General features: G+C 45.9%; 1 protein-coding gene across 3 annotated transcripts in view; it reads left to right on the top strand.

Annotated features, from left to right (window-relative positions):
- The window catches only part of lsamp (limbic system associated membrane protein), a 533,915-nt gene that overhangs the window by 353,007 nt on the left and 155,306 nt on the right, over positions 1-25,602 (top strand). For 2 of the 3 annotated variants that reach the window (XM_068584595.1, XM_068584594.1), the window contains exon 2: positions 3,013-3,091. In XM_068584595.1, the coding sequence (XP_068440696.1) occupies positions 3,013-3,091 (79 nt within the window). Of the gene's footprint in view, positions 1-2,601; positions 3,092-25,602 lie in introns of those variants that run through there. The other variant, XM_068584593.1, reaches the window with a different exon arrangement.

Below are 25,602 nucleotides of genomic sequence, written 5' to 3'. Positions count from 1 at the left end.
AGAGGTATAGCTACACGCTGGATGAGAACATCCTTTGTTTGACTTCACAATGTCAACTCTGCGTTTACAGCGACCGCAGCGGTGACTTCCATTCAAACTATATCTGCACAACACACATCTGTCATCTGCATAATATGGACAGATGTGCTGGACTTTGATTAACGAGGAGGAATTTGTACCTCCTGCGTTTAGTGTTTGCCATCTTCTGTTTATTTAACTGTCTTCAATGGAAGTGGTCGAGAAGTGGTCGATGCTTACAGCTGACCGGTCACGGTTTGGGACACACACACACACACACACACACACACACACACACACACACACACACACACGTCTATAGTCATATTTACTGACCGTGTGTTACATATTAAACATGGCGTCCACTGCAGCATACTGTATGACCAGCTCTGCTGTCTAAACCAAAGGAGAGCATCCCACCAGCATGATAATGACCCCTCTGTCTTCCAGCGCGCAGCATGTGTGTGCGTGTGTGTGCGTGTGTGTGCGTGTGTGTGTTTTTTCAGTGTGGGTATAGAGCAGGAGATCACTGCCCTTTTGTGAGGAACTGGGTAAAGCTGCTGTCTCTGGGCTCCCCGCTTTGCGTTCCTGCCAAAACGGAGGAAGATTTCTACTAATTACCCATACTGCACTTTGTCAGATCACTGACGGATTCATGAGCGTTCAACAAGAAAAATATAGCTCGGGGCCACACGGGAGCCGTTCCCCGTGTGAATCTGTATGCGGAGGAGCCCCTCTCCTCTACGGTAGGGCCTGTAGTCCCTCTTTTTTCTTTTTTAAGTGGTCTTAATGCATACGCTCTTTCATAGACTCCAGATAGCTAATACCTCCAGAAGCTTTAAAGGAAATGGCAACAGGCACTGATCATTAAGGGCCAAGTAGGGAGCGGCTCTGTGAGCATCCCTCCCTGAAACTGTTCCCTTTAACTAATGCACTAACGTTCTTACCTCCTCACACTCCCGGATATCAAGTGTGTGAGTGTAATTCCCTTTTAGGGGGGGTCGGGCGGGGGGTCGTACATCTTTTCCGCTCTTCCACTTCCTCTAATCTGGCTGCAGTGCCCGCATGTCACAGTGGGCTCCGGCTGCTGTTAAACTGTTTTGTTTTTTGTTGCTCGGGTCTGGTGCTTAAAATCTGCTGATGCTGGAAATAAGACTTCACATCACCGCCTCACACTGGTTCAATCAGGCCGCCGGTGCTGGGAAACTGGATTACTCCAGCGGTGTATGTGCGCACCACAACAATAGCATTGTTTAGAGATAAGAGAAGGAGGTTTTACATCGTATATTGAATCCTTCCACATCCGAGTCGTATACGGTACCATCCCCACTGCGGAGTTCCACGACACTGAAACAAAAGCGTCGTCATGTCTCAGGGAACTATCTCGCCAACAACGAAAACAACGGAAACAAAAAATGTGCCGTGCGGCGAATGACAACGATTCTCATCAGTATTAATGTATTTTCCCCCGAATCAAATAAAATGCTAAGTGCACTGCCTTAATTGTTACTCTGCAGTTCATTAAGCACATCGCGGAATGAGCGTTAGATCATGGCCTATTAAGCCGGCGCTTGATTGGCAAGCGGTGGATCCAGGAGCTCATTTCGTATGCGCGCTCCTGTTGAATTGGAGAGACACACACACACCTTTTTTCGAAAACTTGCGTCCTCGCCGAGGGTTGGGAGTGGATGTATAATGGCCGACGGAGCTGCAGCCTCATGGCGTTAAGAGGTGATTATGCTCATGGTCAACACAGAGGGCGAGCATGGGAAATGATCAGATGTGCGTATGATGCTTCCAAAAAGCTGGATGAAAATGTGAAAATCCTATCATTTTCACATGGAAAAAAACAACATATATAGCAATTTATTTTGAGTGTGACAGCTCTGTTCACTGTCGCAGAACACTGAACTTGTGTAATTGACCCCGCTAAATTATAATTAACTGGCGGACGCCTGATACGCCGGAGGGTTCATGGTCCAGCGCCGATCTGCCTGGTGTGAAAGTGCCTGTGAGCCGCTGCTCCAGATAACCGGATACCTGTGAGCATATAGGTGCTGTGAGGAGCGACGCTATGTGCCGCTGTGTGAGCTGCTCCTCAGATTGTGTGTCGATGTGTGTGGAGTGTATGTAAAAGCCCTCAGGCCAATTTGTACATTACAGTACATTGAATTTAATCCAAACTGAGAATCTTTCTGTTTGTTTTTTCCCCCTGGGGAGGTATAGATGTCTATAGATGATCACCTGTTCCACTTTGTTGTTGTTGTGTGTGTCCAAATATACAATAGAGAGCTTGTACACACACACACACACACACACACAAAATGCTGGAACAATATTTTCCCTTTGCTTCTTTGGACAGTGTTCCTGTCCTCACTCAGTTGTGTCTTACTGAAAGGGACCTCAGGTGGTGCTGTTGTCCTGACAACCAATAAGGGGAGATTCACAGCCAGACGGCTGGATAATCTGAGCGAGAGAGAGAGAGAGAGAGAGAGAGAGAGAGAGAGAGAGAGAGAGAGAGAGAGAGAGAGTGGTGGGGGCGGTGGTGATGGAGACTCTGAACAGAAGCCTGCCTCTCACCATCGCAGTCGCTGGCTGTGCCGTCCCTTTACGCAGAGAGCATTACGCACCAGTGGACTACCGAGCACAGGAGCCCCGCGCGCGCGCGACTCCGCCACGTTTTCGTCCCGCCAAAAAGTATTCACGGGAACCCGTCGCACCATTCACACTCCTCCCCCACCATCACCCCACCGGACTATAGTTTTGGACCTAAGGGCATCCCGCGTTTTTCTCCAGAAGTCTGGACAACTACTACTCTTCCTCTCTTCTTCTTCTTTTTTTTCTCTTCTTTTTTTTACCCGTGGATCTATAGCTTTCTCCGAAGAAGACAAAAAAGCGCGCTCCGTGTGCTTTTAAAGATGCAAGTCGGACGCAAATCGTGTTGGAGGCAACTGCAGGCGTCTTTTTTCAGACTGCTATGTCTTATCCCCACAGGGTTCCCCGTCCGGAGTGTGGATATGCAGCGGGCCACCGACAACATCACCATCCGCCAGGGCGACACGGCGATCATAAGGTAAGAGTCGACTTCCAACTTTCCTTCCTCCCTCCTCCTCCCCCACAGCAGCATCCTCCTCTTCCTCCCCGCGAGCAGGACGCAGCGCGCGGCCACACGCCGCAGCGACAGAGAGGAGCATTTCATGGACTGCGTTTATTTGTCCAGGAAGGATTTTTCACTCCTGCGGTAAACTTGTATTTTCAGATGACAGAGAAGTAAACGGGACGTGTTCTGATGAGAGTTGCAACTTTTGTCATCTCACAAACCAGTCCTGGCTGATTTTACCATAATATGGCGTGTGCATGTGCAATATCCTGTTCCTGTACGGCATGAAGTACAGGCTTCATCTGTATGGAGGCGTCCTTCTGCTGAGCGACTGATCTACATGATTGGAGCGAAGAGCTTTAAACGCCTTCTCCGACATGACGCACAGAGAGAGAGAGAGAGAGAGAGAGAGAGAGAGAGAGAGAGAGAGAGAGAGAGAGAGGGAGGGAGAGAGAGAGAGAGAGAGAGAGAGAGAGAGAGAGAGAGAGAGAGAGAGAGAGAGAGAGAGAGAGAGAGAGAGAGCGTCTCTCTTCTGCACTTTATCCACAAAACAGCTTGATGAAGCGAAGTGCGTCACGGTTTTGCCCGGAGACTCTGTTTTGGTGAGCGGGATCGATGGCAGAGACGATGGGGGAGGAGGAGGAGGGGGAGGAGAGGGGAGGAGGGGGGAGGGGGTTCTAGACACAGACAGAAGAGAGCGAGAGGATGACGCGAGGAGACAGAGGGAACATGTGCAGCCTTGTTCTGTCCGTGGGACGTTCAGGGAGCGATGCATTCAGCCCGTAAAGCGGGACGAGCGGTGGAAGTGCTCCGTTGCCCCACAATCCCATGTGTGCAGCCCCGTGAGATATAAAAGCTCCACTCTCCAAATCCAGTTACGTGGAGTCCGCGTGTGTGTGTGTGTGTGTGTGTGTGTGCGTGCGTGTGTGCGCGCGCGCGCCCATAATACAGCCTCCTGCATCCCACTTAATCGCCTCGTAGACAATGCAAGCTGTCAACTCTCTGGCATTGTGATGCTGCTGGGCAGATGTCAGCCACCACGTGATGCGGACCATGTGTTTTGTGGCAGGCTGTATAAATGCAGGGGGGATTTAGATTTTTTTTTTTTTTTTTTTTTTTGTCAACAAGGCGCTTCCTCCAACCATCCCACCTCCCATCCCCTCCCACCCCACTTCCTCTCCTCCTCCCCCCTCCAGTCCCCAATGGGATGCACTGCAGGTAAGTCCAGTGGTATAATAGGCTGCACACAGAACACTCAATCGCATTGATTTCTCCCTCCCCTCCCCTTGTCTCCCTCCCCTCCCCTTGTCTCCCTCCCCTCCCTCCTCCCCTGACCTCTCCTTATTTACAGTAGCCACGCCACCCAGGCTTCGCCTAATGAGCGTGAGGATGTACAATGCAATTATGGGATGGACTTTTAACACAGACTGCAGACACACAAACAACACGCACGCGTCCCCACGTGTCCTAAGCTTGCTTATACAGCCACACACACACACACACACACAAACACGAGCCATTAAGCCCTTGAATGGATTCCAACCAGGTGCCATCCATCCAGGTGCCCGCTGATCAAATTAGCCGATTGACTCCGTTACTGTTGAACTCACGAGGTGTGTGTGTGTGTGTGTGTGTGGGGAGCGGGTGGTTGGGGGGGGGGGGGAGGGGGGGTCACAGCCATTTGTTTCACTTCCATCTCCGATATCGACTGCGTCTTCGGCCGTTTTGTCAACCCGGGTCGGTCCGGGCCGTCTCCCTGAGAGGTGAGAGGTGTGATGGGGGGGCGGATGTGCACTCGGCCGGAGTCAAATTAGACTCCCCGAGAAGTCTTCTTTCGGCCATTATCTCTGAGAAACAATCCGTGAATAATGGCGTGGTTATCACTCAGGGGGCAGCGCCGTTGTTAATTAGACGTTCATAATGTACCCCGTTGGCGTTATCGATCCGGCTTATTTATCGTCAGGCGAGCGACGATAAACTGCAACTCTCACCCCGCCCACTCCTCCACCCCCACTGTGGCGCCGTTGGAAAAGCGCGAGCATTTTTCACACGCAGTTTCTACCTGACAGATTGGGGATGTGGGGGGGGAGGGCCGAAATGGGAGAAGTTTGAGGAGGGAGAGGCTGTTTCGCGGTGGCCGTCGGCTAGTAATTTGTCGAGCTACACAGTGTTTCTGATCCCATAAGCTGAGTTTTTTTTTGTGCAGGCGGAGGGGATATCGGCGCCCCGGGGGGCGTAATAAGGCCCCAGCGCGACTCCTTTCAGCCGAGGCTGCGGCCGCAGTCGTGACATTCGTGGCACAACAGGAGAGATGCATGAGCAGAGAAACAGCATGCGGCCCAAACAACCGCTGTGACGGAGCGCACAGCGGCAGGCCCCGCCGGGGGAAATGAGGCTTTTTTATTATTTTTTACCAGTGCTTTCAGACTGTTTAATACAGAAGTCTTTTCTCCTCATGCTTCATATGCTTCATACTCTCAGATTTGTAGCACATGTGTGTGTGTGTGTGTGTGTGTGTGTGTGAGTGTGTTTCACAAGTCTACGTCAAAGTTGCATATTCAAGCTTAATTAAGCACAACGCATTACATATAGTGTAAATGCTCGACGCATGTGGCGGGTTTAATAACACTTTTTTTTCTTTCAAATATGGGCTCATAATTTATTGTGACAGGCCGGCGAACCGAAGCCGACTTCCTCTCGTCTCGGCATGTTGACACAATGCTTTGTTCACAAATACTCATTCGGCCCTCAGACTCCGTCCAGAGTGAACATTCACTACATGTATTGACAGATATCTCCAAAAGAAGAAGGAGGAGAAGAAGAAGAAGAAGGAGGAGGAGGAGGAGGAGGAAGAGGAAGAAGGAGGAGGAAGAGGAAGGAGGACGAGAAGAAGAAGGATGGGAAGGAGAAGAAGAAGATGAAGGAGAAGAAGGCGAGGAAGGAGAGGAAGAAGAATGTAAGGAAGGAGAGGAAGGACAGGAAGAAGAGGGGGAAGAAGAAGGAGAGGAAAGAGAAGAAGAATGTGAGGAAGGAGAGGAAGGAGAGCAAGTCAAGGAAGGAGAGGAAGAAGAAGGTGAAGGGGAAGGAGAGTAAGAAGGAGAAGAAGAAGAGGATGGAGGAGAAGAAGGAGATGAAGAAGGCGACTAAGGAGAGGAAGAATAAGGAGAACATTGAATCCAAATAGATGCTTCACTAGCTTTCCTTCTGGAATCCAAATGGTTGTACGTTCTAGTTTAAGCGTTCTAGATTAAGTCAGCGTTCTAGATTAAGTCAGTGCTCTAGATTAAGTTAGTGCTCTAGATTAAGTCAGTGCTCGAGATTGTCAAGATTCAGCTGCACTTGACCTTCCCGAGACGATCCTCACAGGGTTTTAATCTGAAAGAGATTATACTTTTGAAGACGGTCACATTTTTTCACCCCAGCGCTCGTAACGCGGACTGACTTAGAGCTCGTCTGGCGCACGGTAGGAAGGTAGGAAGGTAGGCAGGCAGGCAGGCAGGCAGGTAGGAAGGTAGGAAGGTAGGTAGGTAGGAAGGTAGGAAGGTAAAGCAGTGGGATTAAACTACCGAATCCGCGGCGGGGACCTGTGATGTGCGTTTCTTTTGAATCTGCACTTGGTCTGGTGTGACAGGTTTCGGTCACCGGCCTGCCGCGTCCTCAGTTCTCCATCTTTTTAACGATCTGGTAGCTGGTGGTTGAGTTTAAATATTACACACTATGAAGTTCTTGTATTTGTCCCCACGGGGCTGTTTACCCCCCCCCCCCTTTCTGAAGACTTTATTTTTTTAAGCAACATTTTCCCCCGTTTGGAAAGCATCTTACATCTCATCCCGCATTTTAGACCAATAAGATTTAGGTCACTGTAAAACTCCCCACATTTCAGAGCCCCCCCCCCCCGCCATCCATGTTTTTTTTTTGACAAGGATGATGCCAACAAGTGAAATCCTACTCCTCCTCATCTTCAGCAAGTCACAACATGAATCTGAGGAGGCGAACAAGACGAGTTTCTCCACATTTCTTCGGGCCATTTCTGAGTCACAATAGTTTACTTTTTAATTGCTTTTTTTCTGTTTGTTAATCCCTCACCATGCAGTCGCCTTAAGGGGGTTTGGTTTCAATGTCAGACGGAGCCCCGATAATTGACAATTGCTTATTAAAGCATTCATGACACAGTCGCTGTGATTGCTCTCCTCCGGGTCAATTATCTGCCCTTTGACGGTACACTCCGCCCGGCTCGTTACTTCCAGGGAAGATGATTCGGCGCTTGTGCGTCGCCTCGGAGGATCTTCATCAAAAAAAACGTATCGCAGATCCCTTTCATTTGAGTGCAGCCAGATATTATTATGTGTGTGTGGGAAACCTGCTGGAGGCTCAGACGCCACACACAAGACATGATGTAAGTCTAATTCAAGTCCCGACACGACGCACAATGCCTGAGAATGCTGCAGCTATTGTCTTTTGCATTATTAAAACCTCAACTATTGAACCGTGATGGCTGTTCATCTTTGAGTGATGCATCAGCCGTACTCCAAAGAAGACTTTCTGGATGCTGGGAACTGCTGACTGTTAGCATACATATACTTAATACTACAGCACATGTATTTAAAGCATAGAGTAACTCTATCTGGAGGTTGTAGTCAAAAAATAAATACATTAGTCATCCAAAACCTCTCTTTGTTATAGAAAAAATACATGTAATATCTCCTTAGATAACTATATTAGCACATGGCCTGTGAAATATAATAGTATTGTTATTTGAGAGGCCGATTCAAAAAGGTTCCCGCTATCGGGGTCGAAATTTGGATCTTCTACTAGCTGATACGTTTGAGGTCGCCAGGACAAAACAATACTCACCAAGTGTCTCCAGGAAGTAGTTGTTGAGCAACTTAGTTGCTACATTCAGCAGCAATGCAACAGTAAATCTTTTAAATCACTTCTTAAAACCCATTTTTATAGAATGGCTTTTAAGTGATGTCGTCCTTTTATGTTTTTTATTTGTATGATCTATTATGCAGTTCTTTTGCTTCCATGGTTTTGTTTGGATATTTTTTATATTTATTTGTTTTCTACTGTTCTTTTTGGCTACTTGTTTGGTTTAGTTGCGTTCAATGCTTTTATGGTATGGTCTTTTTTTTGTTTGCTGCCATTTGGGTCGTGTTTATGCTTTTAAAATCTGTGAAAGCACTGTTTTTAAAAGTGATATATTAATAAAGTTATTATTCTTATTAACAGTAGCTTTGCCTCATATATATATATAGTTGTTATAGTCTCAATATACTTGTGTTGTATTGGTTTTAAAGGCCGCATTACAGTGATTTCCCTTATCGTCACCATGATGTCTACCAAACCAACACATCCAACATCAGTAGTTTGCCCGGCAACAGAGCTGGCATATCTTGTTGGTGAAATGTAAACACTCCAGAATATATAGTGCCAATTTATGTAACGTATTACAGAAATGACAGTGAAAAAGAGGCAAAAATCGTAGGTATCAGAAAACGGCGTTGCCACCTTTTCCACAAAACTGTCCCGTGGTCAACATTTCTTGCCGTCACACTCGGTTATGATGAGCGCAGGGTGTCGTATTCATTCCCACAGACTGTACAGAGAGGTGGTAATGTGATACTGTGGGCAACGTAGTCCAGGCTGCATTCCACAAACAGATCAATTTCTGGATTTCCGGGCAGAGGGCAAGAGTGCAACATCATTTGGGATGGCCGGACCCCAGGGGGCCTCTACGTTTCTCTCTACAGCTCATCACATCGGAGTTCTCTTTTCCAGTTTCGCGACTCTCTCGCTTGCTCCCCTCTTGCTTGTATTTTTGCTCACATATCTCTGGCAGCATTGAATTGTCCAGCTGTGCTGTCTGAACCTCGTACTCACAGAGTGAGCATGGAGGCAGACGAGGGTGGAAAAAGGGTTGAGGGGAGGAAACAAAAAAGAGCTTATTTACGAGGATGATAAAAGGGAGAAAAAAAATTGTGAAAGGGAAGAATGATGGCTGGAGAGCCCTCGCCCAGAGAGAGAGAGAGAGAGAGAGGGAAGAGTATGATGGGTAGAATTAGAGTGGGAGGGAAGGGGGAGGGCAGGGACACAGTATTAGTACAATCAGCACAATAATCCCTTCTGTTCCAGCCGGGGCCGGCGTAGGATTTTCAAATCAATTTCATTTTCACTCATGATGCTACAGTGGGAGAGCTGAGTGGCTGCCAGTCGGGTCATTATCATCGTGTCCCCATTTTGAGAGGAGGGAGGGGGGGAGGGGGTGGTGGGGGAAGCATCAGGAGGGGACGTCGTTTTTCGGGTTTGATGTTTTGCCAACGCTACAAAGTTTTTTGGGGGGGGAAAAAAAAAACGGCTCTGAGTAATCACAAGTTTCCAGAGGCTTTCATCTTGGTCAGCGAGATCTGAACAATGGCCCCCGCAGAGTCAGTGTGAAGTCCTTTGACTTTGGCGGGTGAACAGTGGTCCGACGCGCTCGTCTGAAGCACGCCGGGGCCCCGTTGACTTCAGTGAGCTTTCGGGGACTCGTTCAAAAACAAGCCACCCCAGCAGATGTGCTTTCAGCCCCCGTGTAGTTTGATGTTTGCGGGGGTTGTTTTTTTTAGTCCTCAAAAAAAAAACATACCAGGGACACTTTAAAGCTCTTCATTATGTGTTTTCAATGTGTCGTCGTGAATAACTCAACCAAGGAGACCAGACCTTACATTTTTTCTCTCTCGATTCAACGCAGTGCTTCCCCCTAAAAGCAATTCCACTCCATTTCATCCTTTACCTCGGCTCTTTGTTCGGCGGGGCCAGACTGTCCCTAAGTGCATATTTAAACTACTCAGCAATTTCTCACATACCTATAGGCGATGGCAGTACAAGTGGAGTGGAAGAGTATTTCCTATTGCTCTCAGACCTCGAAAAATGTCAAGAGTCTTGCGCGGCAGTTGCATCACGTTCTCCCTTTTCCAACTAGTGAAGCGCTCCCAACGCCCGGTCAGCGGCCCCGAAGCTGCAGACTCCCCAAGTTCCCCGTCTCCAGATTAGTTTTGGACGTGGCGTGTCAGTTTCCAACTCGTTATGTCGAGTCTCTTTTCAAAAGAACACTTAAGTCTTCACAGGAAGTTAGATTTATTCAAAGGCCGAATGTCAATGTTTTCCCTTTTTTTCTTTTTTAGGGACTCTTGAAGAAAAAGCCCTCGAGTTTCTTTCACGCATCCACTTCCACCTGCACTCTTTCTCTCTTTCTAACCCTTCAGTGGCTCTGACCGTCTCATGGTGACAACGGGGGGGGTTTACATTGAAGTTAGTTGAAAGCGCGGTGAGGTTTTTTTATAAGACACCTACTGGCCGCTGACCAACCGCCGTTATCTGATGAATTTTGAGAGTTGGCGGTATGAAAACGTCAGAGTGCCAAAGGGCATGTTTCAAGTACTTTATATCCATACCACACTGTGCCGAGTGGCGTGCGGCGACACCTTTGCACGCCACCGCACTGAGTGCTCACGTCTTGTCTTCGCCCAGGACGTCTCATTGGGATGGAGCCACCGTCTTACTGGCGCGCAATCATGAATATTACAACAAAAAAAAGTCAGTACAGCTGCTTAAAAAGCAAGAGCGCCTCTCTTAGACTTCCATTCGCCAACCAGTGTGCGGCAATTTAGCTGTTATCTTAAGTACAAAGCAGGAATTTTAATTATAACTTGAGAAATGTTACGAGCATCGTTTTTTTGCCATCGCCGAGATGAAGTGGGACGCATTAACGCGGCGAATGAACCCTGGGTTGCGTCGCGTCGAGCTCAAACTGTGCCAGTCAGTCAGTCAGGATGAATTCAAATTAAAGCTGGAACATTTTTAGCGGGGGATAACGCCCCGCCGCCGCCGCCGCGGCTGCAAATCCGCACGGCTTTAAAAGCCGATTAGAGGCCCCCGCGGTAAGTATCGCCCGGGGTCGAGCGCGCTCATTGTTCGCCTGCCCGTCTCTTCCCAAGATCGGCAAAGATCAGGCTTCGCTGACCCACTGACACACACACACACCGCACAAGATGGCGTCACGCCCGCGCAAGAAGAGACGACGTCATCGCTCGGACAGGAGCCGGGTGGCGCTCGCTTTGGCTGAAAAAAAAAAAAGCTGCGGCGCGCTCGCACGAGCGTGACTGTTTGTGCGCGTGTCTCAATTACTGCGCTGGAGAGGTTACGACATGCAACACGCGGCGGTCAGCAGCTTTTTCGGCGGCTTTGCTTACAACGCAGTTACTCACAAGTGCCGCGTCAGCTCGGGCCCCGTCTGTGTTTTTGCTTTACGTCCTCGCAATATCAGGTTTTTTTGCTGTCGCGGTAGTCGTGGTTATAGTTAGTGTTTCTAATTGCATTGAGCTTTCTACTTTTTCAGGGTTTTTTTGCACATTCTCTGAATGAAAAGAGGACACAACGCACTGATTCTTGTATATGGCTCATATATATTATATAAGTCAATTTAAAATGTCTTAAGAATATCTTATAAAGTGTATCCGTTTTACATGAATACAAAATGCATGTATTTACTAGCACACGTTAAATATGTATCGAGACATTCATTTTGCAAAACAAGACACCTAATAAACTGCTGGCTGTTGTATTGATAATCATTCACCTTCATATATTGATTGCTCTGCATGGTCAGCTCTAAAATATAGATCCTGGTCTTTCTTGTTTGCTCTACTCCAGTGGTTGATTTTCATAATTATATTGCATAACAGAAGCATTACATGCAGAGATTTTTGGCTCCTGAACAAATTGCAGCACCTCGGCTGAGCTCATTTGCTTATTGGCATTCAGATTAGCAGCATATTAGCTCTTTATTAGACATTATGACACACTTATTAATGCCTTATTCTGCATGACTATATCCAACAACTACTCGGCTATTAACCCCTTTATGTCCCGCCCCTGGATAAGATTTTTAATTACTGCTTATTGATAGTAATATGCTTTGCTCAGTTTAATCTTGTAAGGTGGCGGTGCCACTAGAATAGTCATTCTCCCTACCTTTTATAATCCAATCTCCCGTTAGGGGGAGGGGAGACTGTTATTGTTATTTAAAACTGTAAATCATAGCTTGTTTTATGAAAGAACGCTTAAAAGCTGCTGTATGTGGATGTATTAAACACCATAAGTAGAGGGAAATATATGGTTTGGTAATTCAAATGTCACAGATGCAATGCAAATGTTTGAGTCCTCGCCTGACTGTTGTCTGCACTAAACCCTCTCTTTGTTGTCCTTCACTTTATCAAAGTCAACCTTTGCAGAGAGAATGTTCCCAGATTGAATGTTCACTTGTTGTGCTGTGATTTGGGGTTAAAGTTGTGATCTTACAGCTGCATCATTTCAAAGAAATAATCATCCTGAAAGTGTTTTTTTTTTTCTAGGCGGACCTGAAACCTTTTCGTCTTTTTCTGTGTTTCATCTTCATTCACTTCACCAGTAACTCGTAGACTGATATGTACACACCTACACAAATCCTACATGTGTACCTTTTTATTAAAACACCAACATTATTGAAATATCTCTAGTGGTTGCAGAGATACACCATATTTAGTTTGGGTAGGCAATCTTTGAGGAAAGGGTCTAAAAGTAAGTTGCTTTCCTAAAGGTTTAAATAACCTTTGTCTATTGCTATTTAAAATGCAAAACTTAGTGTCCAAATAACTTAAATTTTAGTCTTTCTAACTCAGAATGTCTTCTATTCCAAAGTGAGGTCATAACTAATCTACTCATATATCAACACACACTAATAGTCTATTCTAGTTACCTCCATCAAAGCCCACAAATACACCCACAGTTAACAGTGTACATCCTTGAAAAGTAATGGCGGTCTATTGAGATGTGCATTCATCCATTCAGAAAAAAAACAGTTGGAAAATGTGATTATTAACAGATAAGGTCAGATTTTCATTAAATATCCTCTTTTTTTTCCGAGTTGTGACTCTTTCAGTCATCGTGCGCTGTAACAGCATCGCAAAGTCACGACTTTAGAGCCTGTGCGGGTTAATTTGTGTCAAATTGTGTGACGGTGATTATGAGCACGACCTCACTTCAGAACAAGGAACACTGATAGTTCAAAATAATTGAGTCACTTGGATACTAATAATAATTGCAGTCTTTTGTTTTGATGCATAAGAATAGACCATATCCATGGGATATTTATTAACAAAGCACAGAGATTGACTACACACACACACACACACACACACACACACACACACACACACACACACACACACACACACACACACACACACACACACAACTTCATTATCTGTTCAGGTAGAAGTCCCCACACTATCTTTTTATAGATAATAGTTGTTTGTTGTTATAAAAATACTTTAAATATCGTATACAGAATCTTTGATAGGTGCTTTGATGAATAATACAAAGCCAACATCTTTCTAATATGCATGCAATACACAACTACTTAATGATGGATGTGTTCTCGTCTTTTGGTGTCTTAACATGTCGCACCGCTCTGTTGTAAACAACGCAAATAGCTTGTGTCACAATTAAATTATTCATTTTTAATGTTTTTGTTAATGCCAGATATTTTGTCATTGCCAAATACACTGTAATGTTGTCATAAAAATGCGATAATTATGAACATTATTATTATTATTAGAAGTAGAAGTATGTGTAGGAGTAGTATATCGATGGTTCACGCCTCAAACACTAAAAATCTCCCATTGCTTCTCATTACCAGGGTTTCTCTGATTATAAATGATAATAGTTATTATCAACAGGAAACGGGTGGTCATAACACACCACACTATTACAATTAAGCCAAACAGGTAGCTAAGGGCGTTATTTAAATGTTATGCTTCCATGACATGGTAAAGGCTGGATTCTCAAATGTGTTTTAAATGTATTTTTGAAAGGTCTTTATCTTGAGAACCCACAACACATTTAGTATGAAGAAGAAAAAGAAAAAAGTTGGATTCAGTTTATTTTTTGAAAGTTTTTAAAAAGGGAGAGCTGAAATATTCTGATATTAGAAGATAGCATGAGTGGTTCTTAGGCTCATTAAGATTAATCCCATCCGTGCAAACTACGCTTGAGGCCAATAACAAATGAGGGAGAACAGCCAGGTTCTGGGCACGGCGGCAGCTTCTATTGTCGGGGGAAAAAAAACTGTATTTGGTTGTTACAAACTGCTTATTTATGTGCGGTTTGCTAGATCTATACATGCGTCTCATGCAGGAAACATTTGTCTACCGCTGCGGTTGATACACCCCTTTTTGATATAGGTGTGCTTTTACATCATAATCCAGCGTTGGATCTTAATTGAGAAGCATTTATCATCCAGCCCCGTTGAATTCAGTGGGTTTTCAGCTGCATACTAATGCGTCGCTTCGGTATACTTACCTGTGAAGTGTTGAGTGCACCTCCGGGGGAAACTCTTTGCATTCGTCTTAAGAGTGGCAACATATTTTAATCTGCATTATCCTTAGAGTTTTACTTTCCATTTCAAGAGGAAAAACGAGTGTGAAAAAGCCAAAGTGACAAAGGTGTATGAGATTAATTAGAGTTTCTCTCCTGAGCATTTGATACTTGAGAACATGGGGGACGACTCTGTGGCCTACTTGCTCTGCAATCCTCTCTGATTTGTGTGGCGTAAATGTGTCAGATGTAAAAAAAAAAAAAAAAAGTTGAACAGAAGTACTTTTTTTTAATTGAAACAGCATCATTAGGATTAACTTTTCAGAATTTGCATTAACAGGCAGGAAGAGAAAGAGAGAAAGAAATCAGCGCTGCTTGTCTCATTTGCCATTCAATCATCCCCATTCAATCAAATGTAATCCTCCACCCAATGGAACAACATTGTTTTCAATTACTGGAATCTCACTTGTGTCTCTCTGCATGGTGTACAATTACCTCCAATTACATCGGGTCCCCATTGAGTAATTCAGCTATTGATTACTGGTCGCCCCCCCACTCCCTCTAATCATATAACCCTCCCTCTACCTTCATGTATCATTGACCCTCAACAAAGCCTCCTTGTCAGCCGCCACCTCCGAGCGCGTAGGAAGCTCGGTCTGACTCAGGAGTGCTTCGCGGGCCTGGCGACAACAATTCATTAGCGCCTGATGTTCAGCACTTACTCCACGTTAGCTAAAGCGCTGTGGTGCGCTCGCGTTTTAAAAGGCTGTTTGTGTATAAAAGCTGTCTCATCACCTGAGGACAATGGCTGGCATTTGCCAGCGTCTGTTTGGGGAAAGAGTAGGAGGCAAATAAAACATCCAGCATCAAGTTGTGGTTGCTAACGTGCTGTATGCGTCTCATGCCTTTTGCAAATAAATGGAGGGATGGTGTTGTTTTTTTTTTGCTAACAATGGCAAAAATGGAATCGAGTATTACTGCTTTGTTGTATTACAACTCAGTGTATTTTTACTTCTGTCAGCTTATGTAAATGTGAAAACACACTAGAGTGTACTTGGGTCATTTACCAGCATATTAGGATGGCCTGACAGTATAAAAGAAACATTTGGCTTGGACTGCACCTACGATTTAGTCAGTGTGAAAGTTTGAATCACTCAATAATCTGCACCTCTTTCATAAATTCCCCCCGACCGTTTGCTATTTAAAATGTGAAGATGTTATTGCACGCATATCTTACCACAAACTGACATCACAGGCGTCTTTGTGTATTAAAAGATTAAAGGCCATGGCGTAAGTGACATTTTGGGAGTTGGCTGGATAATCTCAGTTCTGCTGATAAAAAGCCCAGTTTTCTCCAGGATGTGCAGTAAACTCATTCATGACTGAGCTTCATTGCTAAGTGGGTGCCGCCATGCATTTTAAAAGTGTTGATGTCTACGCGTTCCCATCTTTTAAATGATCCATATTTTTTTTTATTGTTTATGAGTGAAATTAGTGACTCAGTATGACTGGGCCCAAAGGACATGCACAGCGTTCAAAACCCACGTTTTGACCTGTGCTGTCTGTTTTACGGGCACAATAAGCACTCCATATGCCTGAAAAGTTCATTAAAGTTGCGTTAAGTTTTCAATTTGCTTAATTGCTATAGCCCCCAAAATGCAGGAGTGTGCAGAAATTTGCATTTTATTGCTTTGTCTCACACTGCCAGAGGACGCGACGCAATGTGGTATATGCCTGAAGTAAACATTGTACCCAAAGACGGGGAACAGGTGGCCGAGTACAAATACACAGTCCCTTGGAGAGATGGCAGTAGCAGCATTCTTTGTGTCTTCAAACAGAGAGGAAACAAAGGCAGGAAACCGCTCAGCATATTTAACCGCTGCTTAGTTCGGAGTCTTTGCTGAAAAAAACAATGTCTGTTTTATTTCTTGAGGGCATTTTCATTCAATTTTTCTATCACTGCAACAGAGGCTGCCAAAGAAGGAATCATAACCAGAAAACGATGGCGTCGTGTGTAATGTGATATGTTTGGCATGTTCAACTATTTCGAGTTTTTGTTTGTGTTCTGGCTCGTATTTGACTGCCTCATTGCAGCTCCTATATTTATATATATATATACATATATATATATATATACATATACACCTCCAGTACACTTTTGGATGCGTGTCCATTTTCTCTCGTGCGTTTCCCACGAACACATGTGAGAAGTGTACAGTCACTGGGTTAAAGGGATTAGAAACCTCCATGTTTATCCGCTCAGCCGTGGCAGAATGCAGCAAATGGGTTGGCAGCCTCTCCATTGACAGCACACTACAGACCACAATCATCTTTTCTACCATAGCGTACGATCAAAGAGGACGCACAGTGCGACCGTTGCGCTTTCGGCTCGACTCAAGCAACACTGACGTGACACATTAGAACACACAAACCCACTTTTAGAGAATCTTCTTTTTTATTTTTGTATCCTGCAGCTTCACAAAGCATTTTCAATTCTGATTGTATTTGTATCTTTTCAGCGCGAGGCTGATTTTTGCCCCCCCTTGGCTAATTTAGCACGCTAGCTCTCTGATATACTTTGAAACACAGCTGCGCATTTGAAGATTCCCTTGATGCTGAGCACACATGTCTTTGAGAAAACATCACGGTTTCTCTTGATTTGACTTCAAAGCTGTCCTAACTTATGCCGTGAACCAGACCTCATGTATGGAGACGCAGAGGGGAACTCCTTTACTGTCCTGTAGCAGTTTCAGACATTTGGTAGAGGCCATTTTGAGCTGTGAGAAAAATCATAATGATGACAACAACAAAAAAATCATAATTATGACAACAAAAAAGTGACAAAAAAAAGTGACAATGAAAAGTATGACATAAAGTTATAATCATGACAACAAAAAAGTAACAAAAAAAAGTATAGCAACAAAAAAAAGTACAACAAAAAAATATTATTATGACACCAAAAAAGTGACAATAAAAAGTATGACATAAAAAAGTCATGATCATGACAACAACAGAAAAATCATAATTATGACAACAACAGAAAAAGTGACAAAAAAAGTCATTATGATTATTTTATTTTTTTTGTCACAATTGTGACTTCTTTTTTTTTGGTGTTAGAAATGGACTTCCAATGTTTTCATTGTACAAAAAAAATCATTTTAATTCTGCAGAAACCAAAGAACCTCTTCCAGTCACAAGTAGCCGGACTTGTCAGAGTCTGAGACACACATCCTCTCTGTTATTCCCGTGTAGACCGAGGCCTCCGCTCAGCCGTCTGTCAAAGCGACGCCACAGGAGCCGAACGCCGTTCACCGTCTGTACACAGCGAGCGGAGTTCCTGACCACGCCCGTCATAGACTTGCATAATTTAATAGCACAGCTAGCACATCTCATTATTTCTTTTGCCCATATACGATTTTGGTGAGGGCACTCGGAGCATCGACGTCTCCATAATTAATTTAGAGGTTATCAATGGCGGCTTGGAGCCACTGTGCAGAGTTCAGGAGTACAGAATGGCCGCTGTGAGGGAAGCAAAGGAAGGCTCTTCATCCTTTAACCCCCTCGATGCACATCGTGCTTTAGCTCAACGCTGCCCGCCGTCGTGGATTAGCCTTCAAGTGGAGGCGTACTGCTCAACGTTGGTGATAAACGGGACCTTTTTCTCGCGCAAATAAGACTCAAAATCTGCACTCTTAGCTCATGCGGCAGTATTTATGAAAACACGGAGGATGCATGCATCTATACGTGTCATGTTTGTACAACAACGTTCTCAGCAGCGTTGTTTTCTGCGGCTAGCCCCGCGGGCCGCCCGCTGTGCTGCCAGCGTGACGCAGGCCCCCCCTCCTACTCTCGCCTCTTTGCAGTTTCGTCTCTCCCCGGCTGCTGTTTCTCTTCTCAAAATGTATTTTGATGTCTCACTTGTTCAAAAACCAAGCGGTCCGTGAAAACCTTTAAAATCTGGTTTGGACTTGCAAAGAGAAATCTGGTGTCCTCGGGAGGAAAAACTCTTTGCTTTTGGATAATTGGACACACCTGAGCATCTCTCGGCGCGTTCGGTCAGTAGTTTAACTAATTCTGCTTCCTCTTTACGCTGCTTTTGCTTCTCATTTCCCCTCAAATTGCTTTTTTAACTATCACTTTGCTCTATCTTTTTTTCGCCCCCCGGTTTAAATTTCTCTCGGAAAATTGTGTTTGTTTTCGGCCCACGAACCTAGCGGCTTCTCTTCTGGATCGACGGAGGGCCAAGCGATGGACACATGCACCCGCCGCGTCTATCTCCCCCGAGAGAGCAAAGTTCAACCCCCTCCCTCCCCCCACCCGCCTGCATCCCCCCGGGTCAGCCTCCATTTGCTCTTCTTGTCCTGGCCTCACAGTAGCTCGTTGTCACCCAATGCACGACATCTGTATCATTTCTTCGACATGTTCTGAAGAGCCTCGCGATGAGGAAATCGTTAGCGGAATGGGGGGCTTTCCAACATGTCCCCCTCACACACACACACACACACACACACACACAGCAGTGTTACAAAGAGCGACTTTGACTGATGAAAAGTTGAAGATGCGGCCCAGAAGTTCCCTTCAGCTGTCTCTCCCGGGAAACATTCTGTCATGCATTTATGATAAGCCGCCTCTGATGGGGAAGTTTAGAGATTTTTTTTTCATTTTTTTCAAGTCAAGACACTGAAGAAACGCCTTTTAGAAAAAAAAAAGGCTGGAGAATAATGGAGACATCACTGTTACCCTCGGGACATGTGGTCGACCTACCCACAAACCCCCCCAACCCCATTTCTGTTCTCCGCTGCCTCTCTGGCAGGTCAAAAAACAGTTGTACTTTCCAGGATTTTAACTCTGTGTGTGAAAGGAAAAGACCAAGAAGCTGCTGGCTGATAGTGACGACGATGACTACAGCAGTGGGGGAAGAGGGTGTTGAAGATAACGAGCATATGGACGAGTAGGAGGACCAGTGGTGTCGTGAATAAACGGCCAGCCGAGAGAATATTCACATTTGAATTATGCTAATGAGCTTTTCCCATTATCATTAGCAGTGGGAAGCTGTCATTAGTGTCATTTTTGATTAAATGCGCCGTATTTACATCATTTATTTTAGTGCTCACCTCGACTAACTGAAAGCATGTCTTGCCACCATTCATCACACGAAGGATTTACAAAGAAATCTATCTCAGCCAACCAGCTACAAATGAATGCAAAAAACAAAAACAAATTGCAGTTTAGGGGTGTCATCCAAAAACCCAGATATTAACCACAGGGAATTATGTATTTATCACCAATAAATTTACCCGTTGAATCATTTTTGGAGCGCAGAAATACACCGTGGGAGGTGTGTTGAGTGTTGACGCCGCACTTATTTATTTATTTGTATTTATTTCTTTATTTTCAGATGGCTTCTCGGTGCATTTAGATGCATATTAATGCAGCTGCTCCCTTGCCCGTGGGTCAATACCTCTTGCGAGAGTAACACCGAGTGTAATGACTTTCTCTAAAGGTTCACATGCAGATCCACAAGTCAGCAGTATTCTGCCAAGCGGGGGCACAAATGAAGGAACACCTGGCGTGGCTTTGTCTGCGAGCACGATACGTCCAATCAGAAATGTTGGGTTATTCGCCGAATGTTGACCTTTTTTTCCGAGACGACGTCTGTCACTGTGGCAACGCCGTTTTCGGCTCAAAACAGGTTCACGGAAACGTTTGATTGTGAGCCGAAGGATCTGTGAACCCCCGAGGATTCCTCTTCTTCATGTGGCAACTCAGTGTTGTTTTGATTATGTCAGAGCTGTGGCATGGAGTTAAATACTTTACTGACTGTAAGACTGAAATAGCACCGCGGAGAGTTTTATCATTAAGTGCGACGCTTGCAACAACCCAACTTCTCATGCATTTGTTCCTCCCACCCTCTTTCGCAGAGTTTGGAGCAGACTCCTTTATCTGAGGGAAGTCTATTGAATGCATGAGTGTGGAAGCAGGTTGACACGGCGCAGGATCTACGGCTCCATCGCGGCCTGACTCATCTCTGATTCAGAGCTGCTTAATCCAGCATATGGAGCGCAGTGAGGGAGTGATACATGTTGTGTTTGTATGCTGTGAGGAGAAACAGAGGGAGAGATCACAGGATACAATAAAACAAGACACACTATCGCAGCCGAGACAAAAGAGGCAGAACCTGGGGGACGTGTTTTTTTTTTTTTTCTCTCTTTTTCCCAGCGCACGCCTGCTGCTTCTGACGGTACACCGTCGACAAAAAGGAGGCGTGCGTGCAGCTGGATTTGAGCGACGACGTGTTTTTTCCAAGCCGATGTTCGCCGCTCGGAGTTTGTGCGGAACATTTTGACAGCTCGAACACGTTGCCGAGTCACGGAGTGTTTCTTAAAGCACATATGTTGCATGCTCGCAGTCCGAAACGCTGAAACACACACACACACACACAACAAAAAAAGTCCAATTAGCCACGGGCGAGCGAGCGGAGGCTCAATTAATGCGTCGGCACAGCCGACGACATCGACGCCAGGTGGAGAAATGGAGACGCCCATCGCCTTCCCTTTTTCCCCCCTCCCATAACATAATGTATAAACTTAACCTTTGTTCCACCTCATTACGGTAAAACAAAGTGACATGATGCCAGCTTTGTCTATGACACACACAAGCTGGCGCTTGAAAGGAAATCAGCCTCGTATGATTTGGCAAAGACAGAGCGATGAGAGGCGGCTTGAGGAGCGACGCGAGGAGGGAGGGGGGAGGGGGGAGAAGAAAGAGATTGATCACCGAGTGGGTGGAAATGTCAGCGTGCTGCAGGCGATGCATTTTCCACATGTGGAAGCTGCCATTTGTGCTCGTTTTCACACTTCTGTCTAATGTTCCCTCAGACTGCGCCTCACAAAAGCCCCTTGTGTGTTTGTCTCCCTCTCCTCTGCTTCTTCTTGATATGCCTCACAGCATGTGGTATGTAATCTTCCCGGGAAAACTTATTTGACCTTTACCATTTCCTTTACGAGAAAAAACATCTGCAGTAGATCTTTTTTTGGGGGGGGGGGGGGGGGGGGGGGCGATAATCCTCTTGCGTAACTCCTTCTTCCCAGTACATTTCTCGCCCCTTCACTTCCCCCACCACCGCCATCATTGTCCCTGCGTTACACTCCCGTCCTCGCCTTGTCTCTCTGCTCCTGTCCAATTTTCTCCTCTCTGCCTCCTCCAGAGGAAGCCGGGGCGTCTCCGTAATTGTCTGTTTGTTTTTTTTTTTGGTCAAACTCCCGTATCCACTCTTCAAGGACGGGGGGGCTCTGAGAAGAAAGTATGTGTGTGCAAATGACTTAGTGTGTTTATTGTTGTTGCCCGACGTCTGTGTGTGTGTGTGTGTGTGTGTGCGATTATGTTTGTGTGAGCTCACAGCATATTACTTTGCTTTACCCCCTCATCTAAGCCTTCCGCCAGGCGCGTTTGCTCGCCCACCCAGGAAAGCCAGGATTTGCAGAGAGGTCCATAATTATAATCAATCATATGGCAAAGCCACTTCTGAGACATGCAGGAGTTTCAGCCTCCAATGCCCCGTTGCTGAGCAGCATGAGCCCGCCAATTAGGAACCCCTCAGTTCAGCAAATACACACTCTCATGTTTTTTTTTTTCTTCTTTTGAGGAGGGGATCCGAGTGGGCAACAATCGCTAAACATGAACACGTATATACAGCACGTGGCTAACAAAGCAGGACGTGGGTTATATGTATTTTGTCCGGGCTTGTTTGTTGACGGTACTCACGCCGCCGCCCTCGTTACTCTTGCGGGAAAAAACGTGCATTCACAGTGCATAGAACAAGCTTTGATCATATGTGAAACCAAATGCACACGGCGTCCATCACAAGGCATCTGCCCGACTGAGAGAATAGTTCATATTTTGGCTGTGCGACAGAGCTTCATATGTACTTCAGGGCCAGTTTTGCCACTTTTCAATCGTAAAATAACACAATCTTTCACTCCTATGTCCTGATTAGCGCAGACGGCGTCATCTATATTTCATAGAACAAAGCCATTATGCAAGTGTGTCTTGCATCGTCGGTTATTTCGGTCCTTTTTAAAAAGGAACTCAATAAGAGGGCACAGTCATGCGGGAGATTTCTCTTCTCTCCTTTGATTACGGAGCTGGCGGGTTGCAGGCAGAACCCGCTTGTGCGTGTTGTACTGTGGGATCAGTGCGCTCCTGCAGGCCGAGCTTACTGCCAGATGCACCGGCCCCTGCGACAATCTCCCTAATCTGATTAATCTCTCTCCGCGCACCACATCATATGTACTGTATTTGCTTGCTACAGGTTCAGACTGAGACCCTCATTGATTGGATGGAGAGATTTGTCGGGCGGGATTTCTAGCGTCACATTGTCGCGGTTGTGTTTCGCACAAACGGTGTATTAGTGTTTGTTTGAGTTATGTACCCGTGCGTCACACGGATGCCAGCATGTATGCATGCGTGTGTGTTTTATGCATGCGTGGGTGCGCGTAGAAGTGCTTTGGCGCTCGCTAATGGATGCCTGTTTGGCTGCGTGTGTTGAAGAGTGGGAATCGCTCCAAATTACAACCTATAGGTCATTCAGGCTGCATCCCCAGTCCAAACAAACAAGCATAAGTGCTGCCTATGTTTTGTTCCAGTAAAATAATGATTGAGGATCAGAGAGGATTTTTTTTTTCTCCATTAACACCTAATGAGGAGATACCTTTCCATCAATGATGTCTCTCAGCGACTAGATTGCTGCAAACACAGGCAGGTTTTAGCTCGTCGATGAGCTAAATTTAAAGGTGGCGGAGGTGTTCCCGTCCCAAAAGGGAGCTCATGCCCACGGACATGGAGCTCTCCATGGCTTCCTCACAGTGAGCATGTCTTCTTCTTTGCACATTCACACGTGTGTTACCGCGCTCGCGCCTCGGAGTGTGCTCATTGATTTTGTCATCATCGTCATTATTCTTTTTCTCAAAACAGAATGGAGAAAGGTTGGCAAGCTGTGTTTGTGAGTGGCGCCGTGCATGTGTTTGTGTTTCCCGTGTGTGTGTTCCCCTGTGGTGTGCGCTGGAGAGCGGAAAAGGAGAAGGAGGAGGAGGAGGAGGAGGGCAAGGCGGCGGCGGATAGTCCTCGCCATGTTTCCGTGCTGCCTCGGTGTTGTGATTGAAAATCAAAGTCAAATCAGGAAGAAGACAAAAAATCAACCATTATAACTGGCACGTGGCAAAGTGGGTGGATGAGTTACAATTATGAGTGTAAAAGAGTGATGCCGTGTTCACACCAAAACAGTTTCGAATATCCGCAGCGCTTTTTCGCCTGATTTTACTCGCTCGACACTTTATGTGGTTTAATTCGCTTTTTCGCAAACCAGTTGCGGCGGAAAGGGGCCGCGGCTTGAGCCCCGTTACCCCTAGTTAGCGGCACATAGCCTCACTAGCTAACCTAAACTGACCCGGTCACGTTGCTGGAGCTACCAGCACATAGCCTCACTAGCTAACCTAAACTGACCCGGTCACGTTCCTGTAGCTACCAGCACATAGCCTCACTAGCTAACCTAAACTGACCCGGTCACGTTGCTGGAGCTACCAGCACATAGCCTCACTAGCTAACCTAAACTGACCCGGTCACGTTCCTGTAGCTAACAGCACATAGCCTCACTAGCTAACCTAAACTGACCCGGTCACGTTCCTGTAGCTACCAGCACATAGCCTCACTAGCTAACCTAAACTGACCCGGTCACGTTCCTGTAGCTACCAGCACATAGCCTCACTAGCTAACCTAAACTGACCCGGACAAGTTCCTGTAGCTACCAGCACATAGCCTCACTAGCTTACCTAAACTGACCCGGTCACGTTGCTGGAGCTACCAGCACATAGCCTCACTAGCTAACCTAAACTGACCCGGTCACGTTCCTGTAGCGACCAGCACGGCGTGCATGTGTCATACCTGTTTTCTGCTAAGATGTGACAGAGGTGTATTCCTGTGAACGGACACATGGTTTTACCGCTCCGTCTGACTCAATTTGTATTTCATTAAGAGGAGGGAAAATAATAAGATCCACACATCACAATTTAAGGCTGTTTTGGGGCAGACGTCTTCTTTGGTCTAATTGATTCCAATAGAAGAGCAGTTCCTCATCTTTATCCTGCCCTGGGAGTTAATTTTTAGACAGTCTCATTATACTGGCTCATATTTCCGAGCACGCCGAGGTTTCGGGTACAAACTGTCCTTTCATCTTCTTCTTTTTCTTTTTTTTTCCGCTGCTGCACTGCTTAGCCGACGCTGGCCACCGTAAGGGGGAGCGGGGCAGTTCACCGATTCATCAAAGTTTTTTATCAATTCCCTCGATATCACTTCTTAATTGAGCGCTGCCGCCTGAGTGAACTGAGGCCAGCAGAATGGATTGGAGTGGACTAGCTACCCTGCAACCACAGGGGACAGGGAGTGTTAAGGAAATGAAACTTGTTTGTGACTTTTGTGCCCCAAGAAGAAATAATAAAGAAAAAACTTTGCGAACTTGTCGTGCACTGCACCGAGCAGCACACGCTACACGGAGAGGTTCATCTTTTAGCTACAGGGCCAACCAATCCCTGCCAAGGGGCTTATTCATTATTTAGCCGCGACTTAAACTCGGTTCCCCTGTCCCCAACATCAAATTTCTAGTCCTTTTAACATCTCGATGCCAACAAAAATCAGCATCCAGCTGGCCCCCGACTTCAAATAAACTAATGGTGTTTTTTTATTTATCCGTAAACACTGGCTCCGGCCATCTGGCGAAAAAAACAACCAACCCACTTGGCCATACATGCGGAAGTTTACTCAGCGACAGTTGTAGCCGTCTGTGATGTGAGATGTTGTCAAAGCTAACGAACAGATCCTGTTGCGGCCGCAGGCGCACCTGTTCTGAAGAGCAGGTTAGCTCTTTTAGAAAGAAACTGACGTCTAATATTGGCGCGGGAATTGACACCAAGATGTCACCAGCAGCCCCCTGTGTGTGTGTGTGTGTGTGTGTGTGTGTGTGTGTGTGTGTGTGTGTGTGTGTGCCACTGATGGTGATTGATGGTTAATTTTGTCTGCGGTGTCGGCCGCGACCC

Source organism: Clinocottus analis, unplaced genomic scaffold (assembly GCF_023055335.1).
Source record: "Clinocottus analis isolate CAN_PGR_092001 unplaced genomic scaffold, fCliAna1.0.p SCAF_2, whole genome shotgun sequence".
Taxonomy (NCBI): domain Eukaryota; kingdom Metazoa; phylum Chordata; class Actinopteri; order Perciformes; family Cottidae; genus Clinocottus; species Clinocottus analis.
The sequence above is the reverse complement of the archived record's forward strand: the minus strand, read 5'-3'. Positions and strand labels throughout refer to the sequence as shown.